This window comes from Hemicordylus capensis, chromosome 1 (assembly GCF_027244095.1).
Source record: "Hemicordylus capensis ecotype Gifberg chromosome 1, rHemCap1.1.pri, whole genome shotgun sequence".
NCBI lineage: Eukaryota > Metazoa > Chordata > Lepidosauria > Squamata > Cordylidae > Hemicordylus > Hemicordylus capensis.
In genome coordinates, this window is record NC_069657.1 from 142,466,661 (window position 1) to 142,485,182 (window position 18,522).

The 18,522-nt window shown below is 43.6% G+C and overlaps 1 protein-coding gene across 1 annotated transcript; it reads left to right on the forward strand.

Annotated features, from left to right (window-relative positions):
- The first annotated feature begins 1,389 nt into the window (after window positions 1–1,389).
- Window positions 1,390–17,157, forward strand: CBLIF (cobalamin binding intrinsic factor). The gene is made up of 9 exons (XM_053251027.1): window positions 1,390–1,411; window positions 7,281–7,457; window positions 10,233–10,373; window positions 12,349–12,504; window positions 13,203–13,384; window positions 13,504–13,690; window positions 14,718–14,862; window positions 16,492–16,610; window positions 17,012–17,157. The coding sequence occupies exons 1-9, from the start codon at window positions 1,390–1,392 to the stop codon at window positions 17,155–17,157; spliced, it is 1,275 nt and encodes a 424-aa protein (XP_053107002.1).
- Window positions 17,158–18,522: the final 1,365 nt, after the last annotated feature.

Sequence of the window (18,522 nt, forward strand, 5' to 3'; positions counted from 1 at the left end):
GTATAAGGCAGCTTTCTGTTTCTAAAATTGCAGGCTGGTTCTCATGATCCTAATTAGGGTAGCACAAGCATCTTATTCAGGTTTGGTAGCTGTGTGTGCTCCTGTTTTGTAATTGTGTGCAAGTATAACACAAGGTAAGTAAGACAAGGCTGTCTACTTTCTCCTTCTTTATTCAACCTATATAATGAACATATACTGAGAGAAACTGGATTGGATGAAGGTGAGCGTGGTTTTAAATTTAAAGGAAGAAACATCAATAACCTGCGCTACGCTGATGACACCACTCTGATAGCTGATAATGTGGATGATCTGCAAGCTCTAGTGATGAAAACCAAGAAGCACAGTGAAAAAATGGGACTACAACTAAATGTAAAGAAGACTAAACTAATGACAACGGGTATAGCAACCAGCCTCAGAATTGACAATGAAGACATTGAAGTGGTGGATATCTTCCGCCTTTTAGGATCAACCGTCAACAATAAAGGATCCAGCAGTCAAGAAATACACCACAGACTAGCACTTGGTAGGGTTGCAATGAAGGCCTTGGAAAGGATATTTAGATGCTGTGACGTGTCTATACTTACAAAGATTAGAATTGTTTGGACCATGGTTTTCCCCGTGACACTTTATGGATGCGAAAGCTGGACTTTGAAGAAGCAAGATAGAAAAAGTATTGACGCTTTTGAACTTTGGTGCTGGAGAAGACTTTTGAGGATACCATGGACAGCCAGGAAAACACACAAATGGATTGTAGAACAAATCAATCCAGAATTTTCACTTGAGGCACAAATGAACAGGCTCAAACTATCATACTTTGGACACATTATGCGAAGATCCAGCTCCCTTGAGAAGTCCATAATGCTGGGGAAAGTTGAAGGAAAGAGAAGAAGAGGACAACCAGCAGCAAGGTGGATGGACTTGATTACAACAGCAATTAATGTACCACTGAGAGACCTTAAAGGCCAAGTTGAAGACAAATCATCCTGGAGAGAATCTATCTACGTAGTTGCTAAGAGCTGACACTGACTTGACAGCACTTAATCAATCGATCGATCAATCAAAACACAAGGTAGAAGGTAAGAAAGTGACTGTGTGCAAAGCTCCCACTGAGTAGGAGGGCTCCATCCTATCCAGCTGTTTAACGAAGTAGGAGGAAAGGTCCTCCTACTCAGCAGGAGCCTCACACACGATCACTCTCCTGCCTCTTAACTTGATTCTTACTCACAAATGATTACAAAATGGGAATGTGCACAGCTTTTGAACCTGAATGGAAGCTTGTCCTACCCTCTAGAAGATCGTGAGAACCAGTTGCGCAGGTAGAAGGGCTGGGAAAGGCCTGTGCTCGATATTCTAGAGCTGCTATCAACAGAGTAGGCAGTGCAGGACTATATGGGCCATTGGTTTGATGAAGGTATTCAAGGCTGCTTATAATTTCTTCATTGTAGAATTTAGCATTCTATTCAATTTATCCTTCCTAGTATATAAAAGGAGCCACCTAATGGCGCAGCCTAGGGAGCAAGAGGTTGCTGGTTTGAATCCCCGCTGGTATGTTTCCCAGACTATGGGAAACACCTATATCGGGCAGCAGTGATATCAGAAGATGCTGAAAGGCATCATCTCATACCGCGCAGGAGATGGCAATGGTAAACTCCTCCTGTATTCTACCAAAGAAAACCACAGGGCTCTGTGGTCGCCAGGAGTCAACACCGACTCGAAAGCACAACTTTACCTTTAGTATATAAAAGGTTGCTGAGAGTTATACAGCTGGGCCTAATTCCAGCCCCAACAAGGATGTCCATCCAGGAAGTTTCCTTTTCTTGTACTATCACATGCCTTGTTAATCAATGGGAAAGTAACCATTTGCTATGTTCATAAGTTCCTGGAGTCACAAACCAGTTCCCTCTCTTTCATTAATTTGCATATCTAATCCATCCATTTCACTGGAGGTCTTTGTTCTCACTCTGGCATCACCTTGAGAGTTACTATTGTGGAAATGGAGATAAGCAACTTAAAGTCAATACTGCTAGGTGGCAATTGCGAAATGGCATGGAGGGAATCAGAGCTGTAGTAGATGGTTATATAAAGGAGGACAGAGAAGGCTTTTGATCCTCATGGGCTTCTGATATTCTCTGAGGCACCAAGAAAAGATCAGCCCAAGAGATGATACACTCTCTCCAGTCCAGAATGTTCCTCTCAGCTGTTACACTTCTGTGTGCACTCTGCACAGGGACCAATCCTACTTCCGTCTTGCCTGGGACTTGCTGTAAGTATGAAAAATCTTCCCTTCAAGTCAGTAGTGGAACCAGACCAGTGGTGGCCCGTGTCCAGGGGCCGCGGCCCCGCTCCTTACGCCTGACATCAGACATGGGGGTTATCCACACCTCCGCATCTGACGTCAGACACAGGAGGCGATCATCTCTCCAGGATGATCTGTCTTCAACTTGGCCTTTAAGGTCTCTCAGTGGTGCATCCATTGCTGTCGTAATCGAGTCCATCCACCTCGCTGCTGGTCATCCTCTTCTTCTCTTTCCTTCAACTTTCCCCAGCATTATGGACTTCTCAAGGGAGCTGTGTGGCCCCGTTCGGGAGTTAGATTCAGGCCATTGCTGCGTTCGCAGTGTGGCCAGGAGTGGCTCTTTCCTGCCTTTGTTTGTTTATTCGATTTCTATACTGCCCTTCCAAAAATGGCTCAGGGTGGTTTACAGGGAGAAATAATAAATAAATAAGTTGGAAGGTGGGGAAGATCCGCTCCTGGCCATGCTGTGATCGCAGCGATGCCCATTTAACTCCTGAATGGGGCCCCGCAGCCCTGCTCGGGAGCTAAACCAGCCTCCCCCGCTGCGTCTCAAGTCAGACGGAGGGTGTATCGGGGCCGTGAGGGGTGGCAGCCCAGGTTCTTTGAACCCAGTCACTCAATAGTGGCTAAGCCCCTGCTTCAAGTTATCTACGTGTAGGTGGCTAACCACCAGAGCCTCATTAAATATAAAGATGGTCCCCTAACTCAACTCTTACACAACTCTTGCCTGCCCACTGAGCAAGAACATCTCAATTGCTCCATTTTCAATCAGCTCCACAGTTTTCAATAATCATGAGCAGAGCTAATTTTATTTATCATATTTTTATACCACCAGATATGTGTATCTCTAGTTGGTGAACAGTGTAAAACAGAATAAAAATAGTTAAAATTCACAAGACAAATGAAAACAATCTCATAAGATAAAAACAAATTAAATAGTTTAAAATTAATTTATTATTTATTTATGTATTATTAAAAAATTTATACCGCCCTTCCAAAAGGCTCAGGGCGGTTTACATTAAAACACCATTAAAATCAATTAACAAAACAAAAATTATAAACTACATAAAATAAAAATTAACAATTAAAACATCATAAAACACCAATTAAATAGACAAAACAATTTAAAAACAAGTTTTAAAAAGCTGAGAAAGCTTGGTTAAAGAGATGCGTTTTCAGTCGTTTTTTAAAAATTGCCAGAAATGGGGAGGTTCGTATCTTATTAGGGAGCGCATTCCACAATCTTGGGGCAGCAGCTGAGAAGGTCTGTCTCCATGTAGCCACCAAACGAGTTGGCGGCAACTGGAGACGGACCTCCTCAGATGACCTCAATGGGCGGTGGGGCTTGTACTGAAGAAGACGTTCTCTTAAATACCCAGGGCCTAAGCCATTTAGGGCTTTGTAAGTTATAACTAGCACTTTGTATTTTGCCCGGAAACCTATTGGCAGCCAGTGTAGCTCCATCAACAGAGGAGTAACGTGGTCTCTCCGAGATAACCCAGAGACCAACCTGGCTGCCGCATTCTGAACCAACTGAAGTTTCCGGACTACATACAAAGGCAGCCCCACTTAAAGCGCATTACAGAAGTCCAGTCTGGAGGTTACCAACAAATGTACCACTGTTTTGAGGTCATTGATCTCAAGAAACAGGTGCAGCTGGCGTATCAGCCAAAGCTGATAGAAAGCACCCCTGGCCACCGCCTCAACCTGAGAAACCAGGGAGAGGTGTGAATCCAGAACCCAGACTGCGAACCTGTTCCTTTTGGGGAAGTGTGACCCCATCTAGAACAGGCAGATCAAAATCGTCTCTAGAGTTCTGACCCCGCACAATAAGTACCTCTGTCTTATCTGGATTCAGCTTCAGTTTATTCTCTCTCATCGAGCCCATTACTGCTTCCAGACAGGCATTTAGGGAGGATATGCCAACTCCTGAAGAAGTTGACATGGAGAAATAGATCTGGGTGTCATCAGCATACTGATAACACCCAGCTCCAAATCACCTGATGATTTCTCCCAGCTGTTTCATGTAGATGTTAAAAAGCATTGGAGAAAGTATGGAGCCTTGAGGGACACCATACTTAAGCTCAGATTTTGTAGCGCAACAATCTCCAATCGACACCATCTTAAATCTGTCTGAGAGGTAGGAGCGGAACCACTGTAAAACAGTGCCCCCCACCCCCAACATTCTCAGACATTCCAGAAGGATACTTTCGATAGTATCGAAAGCCACCAAGAGATCCAAAAGGACCAAGAGTCACCCTTCCTCTGTCAATTCCCAACTGGAGATCATCCATCAGGCTGACCAAGGCAGTCTCCACCCCATAGCCCGCCCGAAAACCAGTTTGAAATGGGTCTAGATAATCAGTTTCATCCAAGACCGACTGGAGCTGAGAGGCCACCACCCTCACAATTATCTTGCCCAACCATGGGAGATTGGAAACAGGCCTATAATTGCTCAACTATGAGGGGTCTAATGCAGGCTTCTTTAGAAGTGGTCTAATAATTGCCTCCTTAAGACAAGGAGGCATTTATAATTTCCACCAGGCCAACTACAACAGTCTCCCTGCTAGATTGGACAAGGGTCAAGAGAACAGGTGGTAGGCCTCATTGCCCCAAGCAGCTTGTCCACATCCTCAGGAGTCACAAACTGAAACTGATCCAGTCGAATCACATAAGAGGAATAGTTGGACACCTCCAGTTCAGACATCAAATTAATTGTGGAGTCTCCATCTAAGTCGGCCCGAATCCTAGAGAATTTATCTGCGAAAAATTATTTAAACACATCACAGCGGGTAACTGATGATTCCAAATTCTGGTTCGGGGGGGGGCAGATACTAGTCCCCTCACAACCCTGAACAACTCCGCTGGACGTGAACTCGCAGAGGCAATACGGGCATAAAAGAACCGCTTCTTTGCTGCACGTATTGCCTGAGCATAGATCTTTAGACGTGCTCCATGTTGTAATCTGTCAAGTTCGAGTCGAGTCTTTCTCCACTTGTGCTCCAGTTGCCTACCTTGCCGCTTCAGCCCCCGTAGATCTTCTGTACACCAAGGGGCCAATTTTGAAGCGGGTCGGAGGGGACGCTTAGGAGCAATCGTATCTACTGCCCTGGTGAGCAAGTTGTTCCAATTCTCAACCAGGGCATCAACAGGATCACCAGCAGAGCCAACACTGAATCCCTCCAAGGCTTCTTGGAATCCTACCGGATCCAATAACCTCTTCGGGCGGACCATTCTAATAGGCCCCTGCGGAGGTGGTTGTAAGTCCAACCTTAACCAGATGGTGATCCGTCCATGACAATGGGGATATCACAGGGGTCCCCACCCAAGGAACACCACCCTGATCAGAATAAAAGACCAAATCAAGTGTGTGACCTGCAATATGTGTCAGTCCAGAGACCACTTGGGATAGGCCCATAGTTGTCATGGCCACTATGAACTCCTGAGCTGCCCCAGACAAGTTGGTCCAGAAATGAACATTGAAGTCCCCCAGTACCAGAACTCTGTGAGACTCCAATGCAAGTTCCACAACCAAGTCCGTGAGCTCAGTAAGGGATTCTGTTGGGCAGCGGGGCGATCGGTACAACAACAGAAGTCCCAATCTATCCCTGGTCCCCAAACTTAAGTACACACATTCAATATGGTCTGATACCCTAACAGGTATCCTGGTAAGGGAAATGTTATCCTTATAGATCCTTATAGAAATGATCTTAATAGATGACAGGGTTCATGACAAAGAAGGTGCTCTCTTAAGAACTCTGGGCTTTTCAGTTCAGGGCTTTATAGGTAATAACCAGCACTTTGTATTTCTCTTGGAAATATATTGGCAGCCAGTGCAATTCTTTTAAAATCAATGTTATGGTACCTTCAGGTTGTCCCAATCTGGCTGCTGCATTCTGTACCAATTGTAGTTTTCAGACTTCGTACAAAGGTAGCCCCACGTAGAGTGCATTACAGTAGTCAAGCCTAGAGGTTACCAGCATATGCATTTTGCTGACTACTGTGCAATTGTGGGGTTTTTACTCTATATATGCACAGTGTGCATGTGCTGTGGAGCCACTCCCAATTGTAACCCCCTCCCTGGAAGCACCCATCCCACCCCAGACCAAATCCAGATCATTATCTAGGTAATCAGACAGGGCTGCTTCTGCCAGATTGTTCTTTCTATATACAGCTAGACTGAAGTGATGCAATAGCACAGTAGTTGTAAAAAAGATCTGGGAAGGGAAGAAACTCTGTCCAGAAGGGGAATCATTGAGTTATCCTTAATCATTGAGGAGCCCCTGGTGGTGCAGTGGTAAAACTGCCGCCCTGTAACCAGAAGGTTACAAGTTCAATCCTGACCAGGGGCTCAAGGTTGACTCAGCCTTCCATCCTTCCAAGGTCGGTAAAATGAGTACCCAGAATGTTGGGGGCAAAAGGCTAAATCATTGTAAACTGCTTAGAGAGCTCCGGCTATAGAGCAGTATATAAATGTAAGTGCTATTGCTATTGCTATTATCCTTCATAGCAGTCTGGGTTGAGACAAGAAAAATATGGAGAAAAATGTTCCTTAGATTCCTGGTGCAGGAGCCACAGAAACCATGTGAGCCAAAACTTTACAAAATGTGTGTGATATATCATGTAATAGAGACAGGAGCCCTGTTCAGACTTTACACTGTACACACATTCAAGGGTCTGTACACATGTGTATGTGTTTGTGTGAATGCAGTGCCTGCATTCATTTTAAAAACCAAGCTGGGTACAGGTTCCTCAAATGCAAGGTGTATGTGTTGAGCATAATGTGTGAATAACTGCATGTACAGATCTGTACATCTGTGCATACAGATCTGTACTTGCATACACTGTACACAGACTGTATGTGTATTGAACATGTGAACAAGGTTACAGCCCAAGTTAAATTGTAGTTCTTTGGAAAGCTTAAGAAACAACTCCAGGGACATGTGGTGTCTCTGGAAAAACATCTTGTTCCCTCTGGTTTTAGCTGTCCCCAGGGATCAAGAGTGGTTGGTTACAGGACTCCAGACTCAGCTGGAGAATTCAGTCAGCCCACAAACTGCACCAGATCCCAGTGTCTTGATTGCTTTGGACTTGGCTGAAGACCAAAATTTCCATGTGAAAAAACAGCTGATCCAGCAGCTAAAGGAAACAGCCACAAAAGGTAGGATGTTTAAAATGATTGAAGTCTTTCTATGTATATATTGTCTACCAATACATATTGAAGTGTATTGTCAGGAGAGGAGAGCTGGTCTTGTGGTAGAAAGCATAACTTGTCCCCTTAGCTAAGCAGGGTCTGCCCTGGTTGCATTTGCAAGGGAGACTAGAAGTGTGAGCGCTGTAAGATATTCCCCTCAGGGGGTGGAGATATTCCCCTCAGGGGATGGAGCCACTCTGGGAAGAGCATCTAGGCTCCAAGTTCCCTCCCTGGCTTCTCCAAGATAGGACAAGATTTTTTTTTATTGAACCAACAAACTACCAAAGTATACAGTACGTTGCCTGAGAGAGATTCCTGCCTGCAACCTTGGAGAAGCCACTGCCAGTCTGTGAAGACAATACTGAGCTTGATAGACCAATGGCCTGACTCAGTATATGGCAGCTTCCTATGTTCCTATGAAGAGTGTGGGAATATAAGGTCCCTTCTTCCATTTTTCAAAGAGAGACTGATGTAGAAATTCCTATGGCATTTTTTTTTACCTTATCTCACCCCATCTCAGCGTAATCTTTGCTCTAAGTCACCTTGATCATTAATAACTTTTGAGGGCTGTGTGTGTGTGTGTGTGTGTGTGTGTGTGTGTGGTTGGCCTCCCACATATTTTAAAGTCAAAATGTGTTAAAAAAACCCAACCCACAACAATTTGTTCTGAGCATAATTAAAAGAATGAGCACATGTGTCCCCACCATATTTTTCATGTTCTGGAACCTTTAATATCTGCATGACAGGTAGAAATTCAACCGGTAAAGCTTTGCCTGTCACCACATCCCTGTTCCAGGTGGTGCATCATCTAGAAATTTTCTGGTTGTCACACAGTATATGGGAGCCTTGTTGGGCTTTGGGGAATAGCAGCAGCAACCTTGCTTTCATCCATAAAGAAAGTAGATAATTCAGTTTTCCTGGGAAGATGTGGATGGCTTCACACAACACGAAAAAGCCAAATCTCCAGTTCCCAGAGTTCAGCAGCAAGCCCAACTTCTGGGATGGAGTCAGGGGGTGGAGATAAGCAGACATTGGTCATGTTGTCTGAAGCCACCGATGTTGGCTTCATCAGCCCTACTTATGGTTCCGGAGCCAACATATGTAACCAAGAGTTAAAGTTGGTTGCAGATGTCAGCTCCAGAACCATAAGTAAGGCTGGAGAAGATGATGCATATTGTGGGTTTGGATGACACGATCAGTCCAAACATTGCCGCACACCCCACTCCTGGAAGTCAGGTTTGCTGCTGAACTCTGGGAACCGGAGATTTGGCTTTTTATGAAGCTGTCCATTTGTTTCAAATCCTACCAGCTCCCATAATCAAGTGACCCCTATTGGAGGTAGAAGCAAATGTTTACTAGGCAGCATTTGGTAACACTAGACCATGAAAGAAGATGGCCCAAAAGGAGCCTTGTGGTAAACTGAAACTGAAGAGATTCAGTTTCATACACTTTTGTGGGCTAGAGCCCTTTTCATCAGAAACCTGAAGTGTTTTCTTCTGTTGATCCATGCATCTGATGAAGTGGGTCGTAGTCCATGAAAGCTTATGCCACACTAAATCTGTTAGTTTTTAAGATGCTACAAGATTCTTCATTGCTTAGCTGCAAGTTAACACAGCTATCTTTCTAGAACAAGGGTAGGCAAATTGTGGCTGGGGATGAAGGGAACTGTAGTTCAACAACAGTTGGAGAGCCAAGGTTGCCTAACCCTGCTCTAGAATTGGTTGAGAGGCTGTTAAATCAGGATAACTCAAAAGAGTGTTCCAGAGTTATCACCATAACCATTACTGATCTGCCATCTATAAACTGAAGATAGAGAATTTTCATTCCTCCCCCTTTTCAACCTTGTCCATCTTCATGGTTTTATTTATAATATCATTCTACATGGGAATAATTCATAATATGCCCATTCTAAACGTTTAAAGTTTTATTCATGGTAATTTTAATTTATTTATATGATATTTAGGTTTGGGTTGTTGTTTGATTGGATTGTAAACCTCCCTGATATTTTATATAGGGTGGTATATAAATGCAGCAAACAAACAAATACGTTGATTATGGCTTAATGGAAGTGTACTTCCACAACAGGAAGCGAGCATTGACACCATTATAGCAGGAACCAGTTGGGTCAACCAGGAAATAATTTCATGGATGGTGTGTTCTTTTTTTATCCTAAAGTGTGGGATATATCTTCTCAGCAAATCACTACAAATAGGAAAGAACACTAGGAGAACTCATGAGTAACTATTTCTGCCAAAAAAAAAAAAAAAGCTTCTACAAAAAGTTTGTATGGGAGTTATTACGTGTAGTTTTGACATCTCCTGGAACTGCCTCATCCCATGACATCCCATAACAAACCGCCCTGAGCCATTTTGGAAGGGCAGTATACAAATCAAATCAAATCAAATCAATAAATAAAATAAGAGGTGAGGCAAGCTCTCCTGCTTTGATTGGATGACCATAATCACATTGTGGCTCCAATCCAGCTACAGCCAATTATCTCCTTAGTAGTCTAGTCCAGGGTTTCTTAACCTTTGGCCCCCAGATGTTGTTAGACCACAACTCCCAGAATCCCCAGACATGGCCTTTGTGGCTGGGGATTCTGGGAGTTGTAGTCCAACAACATCTGGGGGCCCAAGGTTAAGAAACCCTGGTCTAGTCTACAAATCTCTGGTGTTCCAAAAAGTGCTTACTTCGTCTCTTGTAATATCTGCCTCTCGACCATTTTCTCTTCTTCTCTTGCAGAGATGACCTCTGGCAAAGTGGCCCTTTATGTCTTAGCTCTCCAGTCCTCCTGTGAGAATCTTGACATCACCATAGAGGGGGAAAATGTCAACTTGGTCCACCTCCTAGAAGAAAAAACTAAAGAAGAGATTAAGCAGTTCAGTAAGTGACAAATAGACATTTAATTCATCAGTAAAAATATATGAAGGAAAAATCTTGAGGGCTAACCGTTGAGCCTGAAGCTCAAGTGTTTTCTCATGAATCATTTTCTGCTGAATGGGTTTATTTATTTAATATACTTCTATCCCATCTTTCAAGTACAATACTTCACAAGGTGGCTTACAAAAAACTAAAATAAAAAACATTCCCAGCAGTGACAATTTTTATTTTTAAACCCACCAAAACCAACAATTTAAAAACCAAATGTCTATATTAAAAGCCAAGAAAGGATTTCAAATGTGTCAAAGGAAAATCTTCAGGAGCCTTTCCAGACAGCAGGCTTTAATGAGGGTTTACTGCAAGTTTGGATTTGGCTCAAAAAACCGATGCAAAAAGTAGAGTTATTAACCCTAGACATAAATCAGGCTATGCTCTAATGGGCAATGAAAATAACAGAATCGTGTCTGGAGTACTCCCTGATAGCTCACAGGGACTTTGGGGTAAATCTGGCTGATATGTGAACGTACACCCTACATTCTGGAGGAGAAGAAAGCTAAAAGCCTCATCTGGAAATGCTCCAGGTTTTGCTAATACTGCCAGGTACAATGTTAGATTGTTCCAGGCAGGGCATTCCAAAGATGCAGTGCTACCACTGAAAAAGCCATTCATGGCTACCACTGTAGGGTTTGAGACCATGAGCGACCAGAGAGAGAGGCTCTTGAATATGATCTTAAGATCTGGCAGATTCATATGGGCACGGGTGGTCCTTCAAGTACCCCAGCCTCAATATCTAGATATTTTAGGCCAGAGAGGACCAACTGGCAGCCCACAGGCTACACCCAAATTCCCTCCAGCTCCAGTCACTTCCATACCAGGTTGTAAATGGCATCTATTTGTTTCTTAGAACACTTCTAATATAATAGTTGCCTTTCCCAGTGCAAGAGGACAGAGTGCCTTACGCTGCATACAAGCATACCACGAAAAGGCAGCAGGGTGATCCCAGCTCCCTCTCAGCTCTATTATGCAAATGAGAGATGTACTTCTCAGCTATTTGATCTCTGATCCAGTTGTTCATCTTGCCCTCCCTTTAAAAAATTTATTTATTTATTATTTGTTTGTTTTATTAAAGCGCTGCATGTATGCATATTTAATCAATCTTTTAAAAAACACTTTTTAAAAAAGCAATCCATTTAAAAATAGTTGAAACACTACTTGAGGTGTATGATTTCATAACATCCCATGTTCCAGCCAATCAGTGCTGGACACAGCTAGCTTCTACTACAGAACAGGCAGAATTTTTTTTCCTTGATCTTGATACTGGAGAGAAGACGATATGTCTGAAACGATCAGGGTGCTTCCAGATTCAGTCCCAAATTATGTATGTCTGTACACACTCCCAGAGACATACAAACATATGAACTTCCGGTTAGATTACTGATCCATCTTGCTCAGCACTGACAATGGCCTCTGGAAGAGACTTCTCTTAGTTCTGCTTCCTGAGATCCTTTTAACGGGAAATACCAAGGACTGAAACTGGGACCTTTTGCAGACAAAGCATGTGCTCTAGCACTGAGGTAGGTTGGTTTAAGAATGGGCCAAGGTAGGGAGGAATGCCCATGAAGTGAAAAACCTAGCCCAGCAACTCAGTTTCAGGGGCTGTGCATCCTCACCAACATAACCAAGAATACCCACTTGATCTGGGCATGATGTATGTCTTAAGGGCTGCAATAGCGCGCTCTCGCTCTCTCCCTCTCTTACACACACACAAACACACACACACACACACACACACACACACACACACACACACACTTTATGAGCAATCAGCCCTGCAAATTGCATTTAAAATTAACCCCACATTAGTGTCTTTTTTTTTTTTTAAAGCTCGGAAATCACCTTTTAAGAAGCTTTGGGCTGAGGGTGTAAGAACTCTGTGGCCAGGAAGAGCAGGAATTAATAACATCTCAATGCATTGCAGGTATCTCTGGGATCCCCAAGACAACCTTTTACCAGCTGGCCTTGGATGCTCTGGCCCTCTGTGTGGAAAAAAGCCCAGATACTGAAATGGCCGCCATTGCACTTGCTAAGGCAGCCCTGGCTAATCACTTTGAGTATCAAGGGCATTTCTCTGTAGGTAAGAGCATTGCACTTTGTTTATCCTTATTGGGCAAGATCCAGACTAAGTTAGCCATGGCTAAATCCCACTGAAATTAACGGGCCTTAAATTAGTCATGACTCATGTGGCTCATTTATTTCAATGGTGCTCATAGGTCATGATTTAATCCGGATCCTGCCCATTATTATTGTTGTTTTTCATTACATTTTTCTCCCACTCCTCCTCCAAGGAGTTCAAAGCAGCATATAGAGTCCCCTCCTCACCATACCCTTTTATCTCTGTAACAGCCCTGTGAGGTAGGTAGGGCTAAGAGATGCGGCCTGGCACAAGTCAGCTGAGCAGTGAATGAACCCAGGTCTCTCTATTCTGTACCCCAAATTCTGTCTATACACAACAGTGTGTCCCAGTCTGCAATAAGCAGTACACTGTTGTTTGAACTGCTTCTCTGATTTTATTTTTGTAATTCTGGCCATTGGCTGTATTAATAAAGACTAGACTAGACTAGACTCTCCAGTACCAGCTTTTTAGAGCCCTCCTTGCCCAATGCAAACGCCTAATAACTTTGGCTAGCCTGGTAAGGATGCCTGATCTCCCCCCTCACTTCACTGGGCTGTCCCTTGCCCACAGAGACACAGGGGAAAGTGTTTCTGCACTCTCCATCACAGTGATACATTGACAAGGCTGCAATAGAGGTATGATGGTGGTCTTATTTGCAGATACTGCAGCTATGGCAAGCTTGGCGCTGACCTGTGTGTACGATGGAATGATCACAAAGCATCAGAGCAAGATTGTGGGAGTCATGCAGGAGGCACTGGTCATGATCACAAAGCGCATCATTGATGAACAGCGGAGCAATGGCATCATTGGAAACATCTATAGCACTGGCCTAGCAATGCAGGTATGTGCCCACTAATATCAGGAAGGGAAGAGAGCCAAGGAGGACTTTGTTCCTCACCCCTCCCTGCCCCATCATCATTTTCTTTTTAACACGGGCTTGTCTCATTCGCCACTTTCCAGGCACTCAGTGTTACTTCTGAGTTCTACAGCTCAGGGGCATGGAGCTGTATGAAGACCCTAAACACAGTGCTGAGAGAGATCTATCAGGGAGCCTTTACCATCCCTGCTACTGCTTCTCAAATCCTGCCTTCACTGGTGGGTAAAACATACCTGGATGTGAAGGATCTCACTTGTTCCTCACAAAATGGTAAGGCCTCACCACAAGGGACTTACTTCAGGACTGGGACTACTATGGGGAATATCTATACACCACTTTTCAACAAAAGTTTGCAAAGTTTGCATAGAAAAATAAATATTAAATAAATGAGATGATTCCTTGTCACAAAAGGACTCACAGAAATCGAAAAGGAAATATAAGGTAGACACCAGCAACCACTACTGGGAGATGCGGTGCTGGGGTTAGAGACGACGGTTGCTTTTTACCTGCTAAATTTTAAAAACTGTTTTAAAATGTGTTATAACTGTTTTCATGTTATGTTATATTTTAACTTTGTATAAACTGCCTACAGATATGTATTTTGGTGCTTTACAGATGAACATAAATAAATATGGAAAATATGGCTGCAAAGCCCTTAGGGACATATTTTTGGGTGGCACAAGGAAAGAAAGGGTGTCAAAGAAGAGGGGAGGGGAGGGGAAGGGGAGAGTGTCAAAAATGGCTGCTTCTCCACTGCTCCGAGCAGTTAGTTGGGAAGTTGCTAGGCTGCTTTCTTTGTATGTAAGCCACTATTTCTAAGTGATACTTTCCCCACACAAGTGTTTTTGGAATGATTTTTACAGACATCCATTAAAAAAGAGAGAGAGAGAGAATGGGATTAGCCAACCATATAGATTTTTCTGGAAGGATATATTCACAGGATAGTAGAGGCTTGCTGGATTCTATTCAGAGAATCATTCCACTTTGATGGCGGCTAGTTACAGTGATTCTAGTTTACTGGGGATGTGTTGGGGGGCCTTAGCACTCATCTATTCATATTGTTACAGAGCAATGGAATATGCAAACAAATTCTAGCCCTGCCTATGGATTTACCTGTCACTATGACAGCAAAGTACACTGGTAGCATAAATGGAAACATCCTAACTCATTTTGCCACCAAAGCTCATGATATGTCCACTTCAATGTGTGAGTTCAGGACTGATCTTAGGTGTTAAAGGCATCTTAGGTGCTAAGGGCATGACAAGTAACCTGCCTTCTCCTCTGTCTTTTTGCTCAGTTCCCATCATCTCAGTAAAATATACCATAATCAATAACCTAGTTGGACCCTATTTCAACTTTTCTATCACGGTGAATGTGACAAAGGGATCCGTGCTGCTTGAGGTCTTGGAAGTAGCTCAACAGAAGCAACCGATGAACTTCAGGTAAGTGAGGGAGGGAGTCCTACTGCAGTCAAGGAATAGGAGAAGACAAACCTCACATGCAAATGCAGAGCATTCCTGGATCAGGCCCAAGGCCTAACTAGTCCAGCATCCTGTTTCCACAGTGGCCCGCCAGGAGCTTTCCTACACAGGACTTCCAGCTCTCCAAGTATCTGATGAGGGAAGACACTTTAGGGAAGCAGCCCCTCCCCTCTCTTCTGAGAGTTTTCTTTTGTGTAGGTTCATACACAGTTTGCTTCTGTGCTTTCCTTGTGGCCAGTAGCTTCCTAGAGGAGGCAGGACACCAGGCCCCCCTTTCCCCCAAGGGTTTGTAATTAAAGCACCCTCTGTGATCTGGTTCTGTTGAAGTACGTGCACACACACAAAGCCTATCCCGCCCCCACTCGCAAAACACACACACACACACACACACGCATGTGTCAGCCCGCGCAGCATCACCTCTGCTTTTGCAGCCCCATCTCAGCTTGGATGGCATGCAAGGAAATGCTCATTTTCTCCCCCTCCAAACACTTTCAAAGAGCAAAAAGCCTGAAAACTGGGGTTTCAACTCTTTGCCACAGGGTCCAAGGCAAGGCAGCTAGGCAGCTTTGTTTTTGCATCCCATAGGCTGACTTGCTCTTATCATGTAAATACTGATGTCAGTGCCTTTCAGCTGATTTTCCAGGAAACCGCTGAAAAACAGCATTTTAAAAACTTGGATATAAAGCAGGATGAGGTGAAACAATCAGGAAAAGCCCAATTTGTGTGTGGGGTGCTTCCAAAGATATTAAACTGACCTCTGTGGGAATTCAGCTGCAGTGAGAATACACACCCTCCCATTCTGGAGGAGATTGGGGTAAAGCCCCTGTGTGAGAAAACTCCAGATCAGATGCCACTGGGAAGGCAGGAGATGAAGGTATGCCACTGGGAAAGCAGGAGATGAAGGTATGCCCCCTCTCGTGCTGTTGCTGCCCTGCAACACATATTAAGAGGCATCCTTAGATAACCTATAGCTGTCGAGACTAATAGACATTGATAGATCTGTCTACCAATGGGTCTAATTCTCTTTCAAAGCCATCTAGGGTGGTGTCCTCACCACATTATGCACTGTGTGAAAAAGTACTTCATTTTGTCCATCCTGAATTTCCTGCCAGTCAATTTCATGGAATGTCCCATGGTTCTAGTGTTCTGAGAAAGGGAGAAAAACCTCTATTTCTAAACTAAGAAGCACCAAATGTTGTAGCCTGTATAATACGGAATGTGTTCTAGCCTCCTGATCATGTTGGTTGCCCTTTCAGCACCTTTTCCAGTTCTATAATATCCTTTTCGACATACGCTGAACATGCCAGATGTAATTTTTTTAAAAGATCACCAACACAAACATTTCAAAACTTATTATTTTTAAAAAATCTTGACCTTAAGACCATAGCATGATTTTGGGGACCTTAGATATTTTTGAACACTTGATTTTGGTGACTCATTTATTTGAACCTGCTTCCATAACATTCTTGATGATCTTTCCCTTCCCTTTTTAATTTTTGTTGAGTTTGTTGTCTTGCCCCATAACTTCCCCCCCTTCTCCTCCTCACCTCTCCTTTAAGGCTTGCACTGATTTCCCTCTGCCCCTTGCAGCTTTCAAACAGAGCAGACCTCCCAGGGAACTATGGTTGTCTCCATCCATGATATCAATGCCAGCACCAATGAGAAGACTTACTGGCAGTTCTTCAGTGGCAAAAGACCCCTTGAACAAGGTATAGTGTTTCAGGTAGAGAAGGATCTTTGAGCTAGGGGAAATGCAAAATAGCTGTCAGCAATCAACCTATTAAGGGAGCACATTCTCCAGATAACTGCAATAGTTACATCAGTATTTTCTTTATGTACCGACTTAGTGAAATATTTTATTAGAGAACAAGAACAAAAAAAAAGTAGGACTATGTCTACACTCTCCAGGCACATACAACTCCAACTGTGGCAAAGCATCAGCACATATCCCAGCATAAAACTGACAGGTGGTACAGTGCAAAAACATGGGTCAAACAGTCATGTGCATGCAATGTAAAACTAATAATCTCAACATTTGAACCCATGCAGATACACTAGGAAAGCTGTTCAACTGCTACTCACTTTTCAGTATCACTTCCTTGTGTTCCAGGTGTTGGCAGCTACAAACCAGCAGACAACGAACAAATTGAAGCCATCTTCAGCAGTTATGGTCTTCCTAGAAAGGACTACGGTCAAAAGACACACGTACCACATAACAGTCCCCTCCAGGCTAAACATTGTGGCAGTTTATGCTAAAGATACAACATTCAACCCTGTTGTATGCTGTGTGATACCTACAGTGCTGTTAACAATAAAAAGGGAGTTCTTGGATTTATGTGAATCACAAAATGCATATTTGAGATTGTTGTGCAACTTGGTACCAACCTCACTGAGGTTCACAAAATTAGAATGGTCTGTGCCAAACAAAAATATGAGTCAATACTATTTCTTTGTTGATGGTTCACCTCCTGTGTGATTGTATATAGATAGACACTGTTAACACGCCCAACCTTAAAAAGTACTGCAGTGCCAAATTTTGTCAGTCATGGACAGGGATGTGCCAACAGAATACCTCAGAAAGAAAGGGATGCCAGAATGGGAAATGTCTTCTTGTTAACAATATTGTTATTAACATTTAATATAAAATAACAAAGGTTCTTCTTGCATAATGAAGTCAATATGTTGTCATGTGTTGGCCTTAAAAGGAAAAAAGACACTAGACCCACAGCTCCAGACTCAGCAATCTGGACCTCAGGTCCATTTTCTACCTGTCAGCCAATTTTATAACAGGTTGAAAAATTTATATCAGCATAGAGATATAATAATCTGAGAAGTGGCATCTTCTTCTTCTTCTTCTTGTGGATGATAATGGCGTACCAGGACCGTGAGGTCCCACTAATGCCACCAACTGGAAGTCCAAAAAAGCTCAAACACCCAAAAAAGGATGGAGTTATAAATGTTCAAACAGATGGGAAGACTTGAGAAAGCTCCACAAAAGAGAAGTAGCAATCTTCCAATTCCGACGATCCGAAAACAACGCTTGAAGAGACCTGCCGCAAAGATTAGCAGATTGAAGAGATAGAAGTGGCATCTTGAGAGTTTCTTCTGCCTGTTATGCAGCTGTTTAAGGAGCAGGGCAGCTTCTAGACATGCTCAGAGGTGCACCTAAGTAATTTTGGAGCCTGAACCTAAAGGCCTTTGAAGGCTCCCCCCCCCCACCTCCTGTACGTTAAGCATCACCCCACTGCTGCACATACACCGTGACACAGGCAGTATTTTTAACAGGTGGAATCTTGAGGGCAGAAACAGCTACTGAACTCACAAGAATGTAAGAATATAAAACAGGTCTATTTATGCAAGTATGCATAAGCAGAAACATTTCAATGCACAACTTAACATATTTCCATCCCACATATTTCTTTCCCCACTCCCCCCTCTGTCACTAAAGCAGATGTCATGCTTGGCCACCTGGCTCAGGCCAGTAGTGTGGCTCAGCTCAGCATGGTAACCACACCACCTGGGACAGACTAAAGAGGATTTGGGGGCCCCCAGGGGGTGTGGAGGCCCTGGACTTCAGCCCGGAAGTCCAGGGGTGAGAGCGCCAATAGACATGCTTCTTGT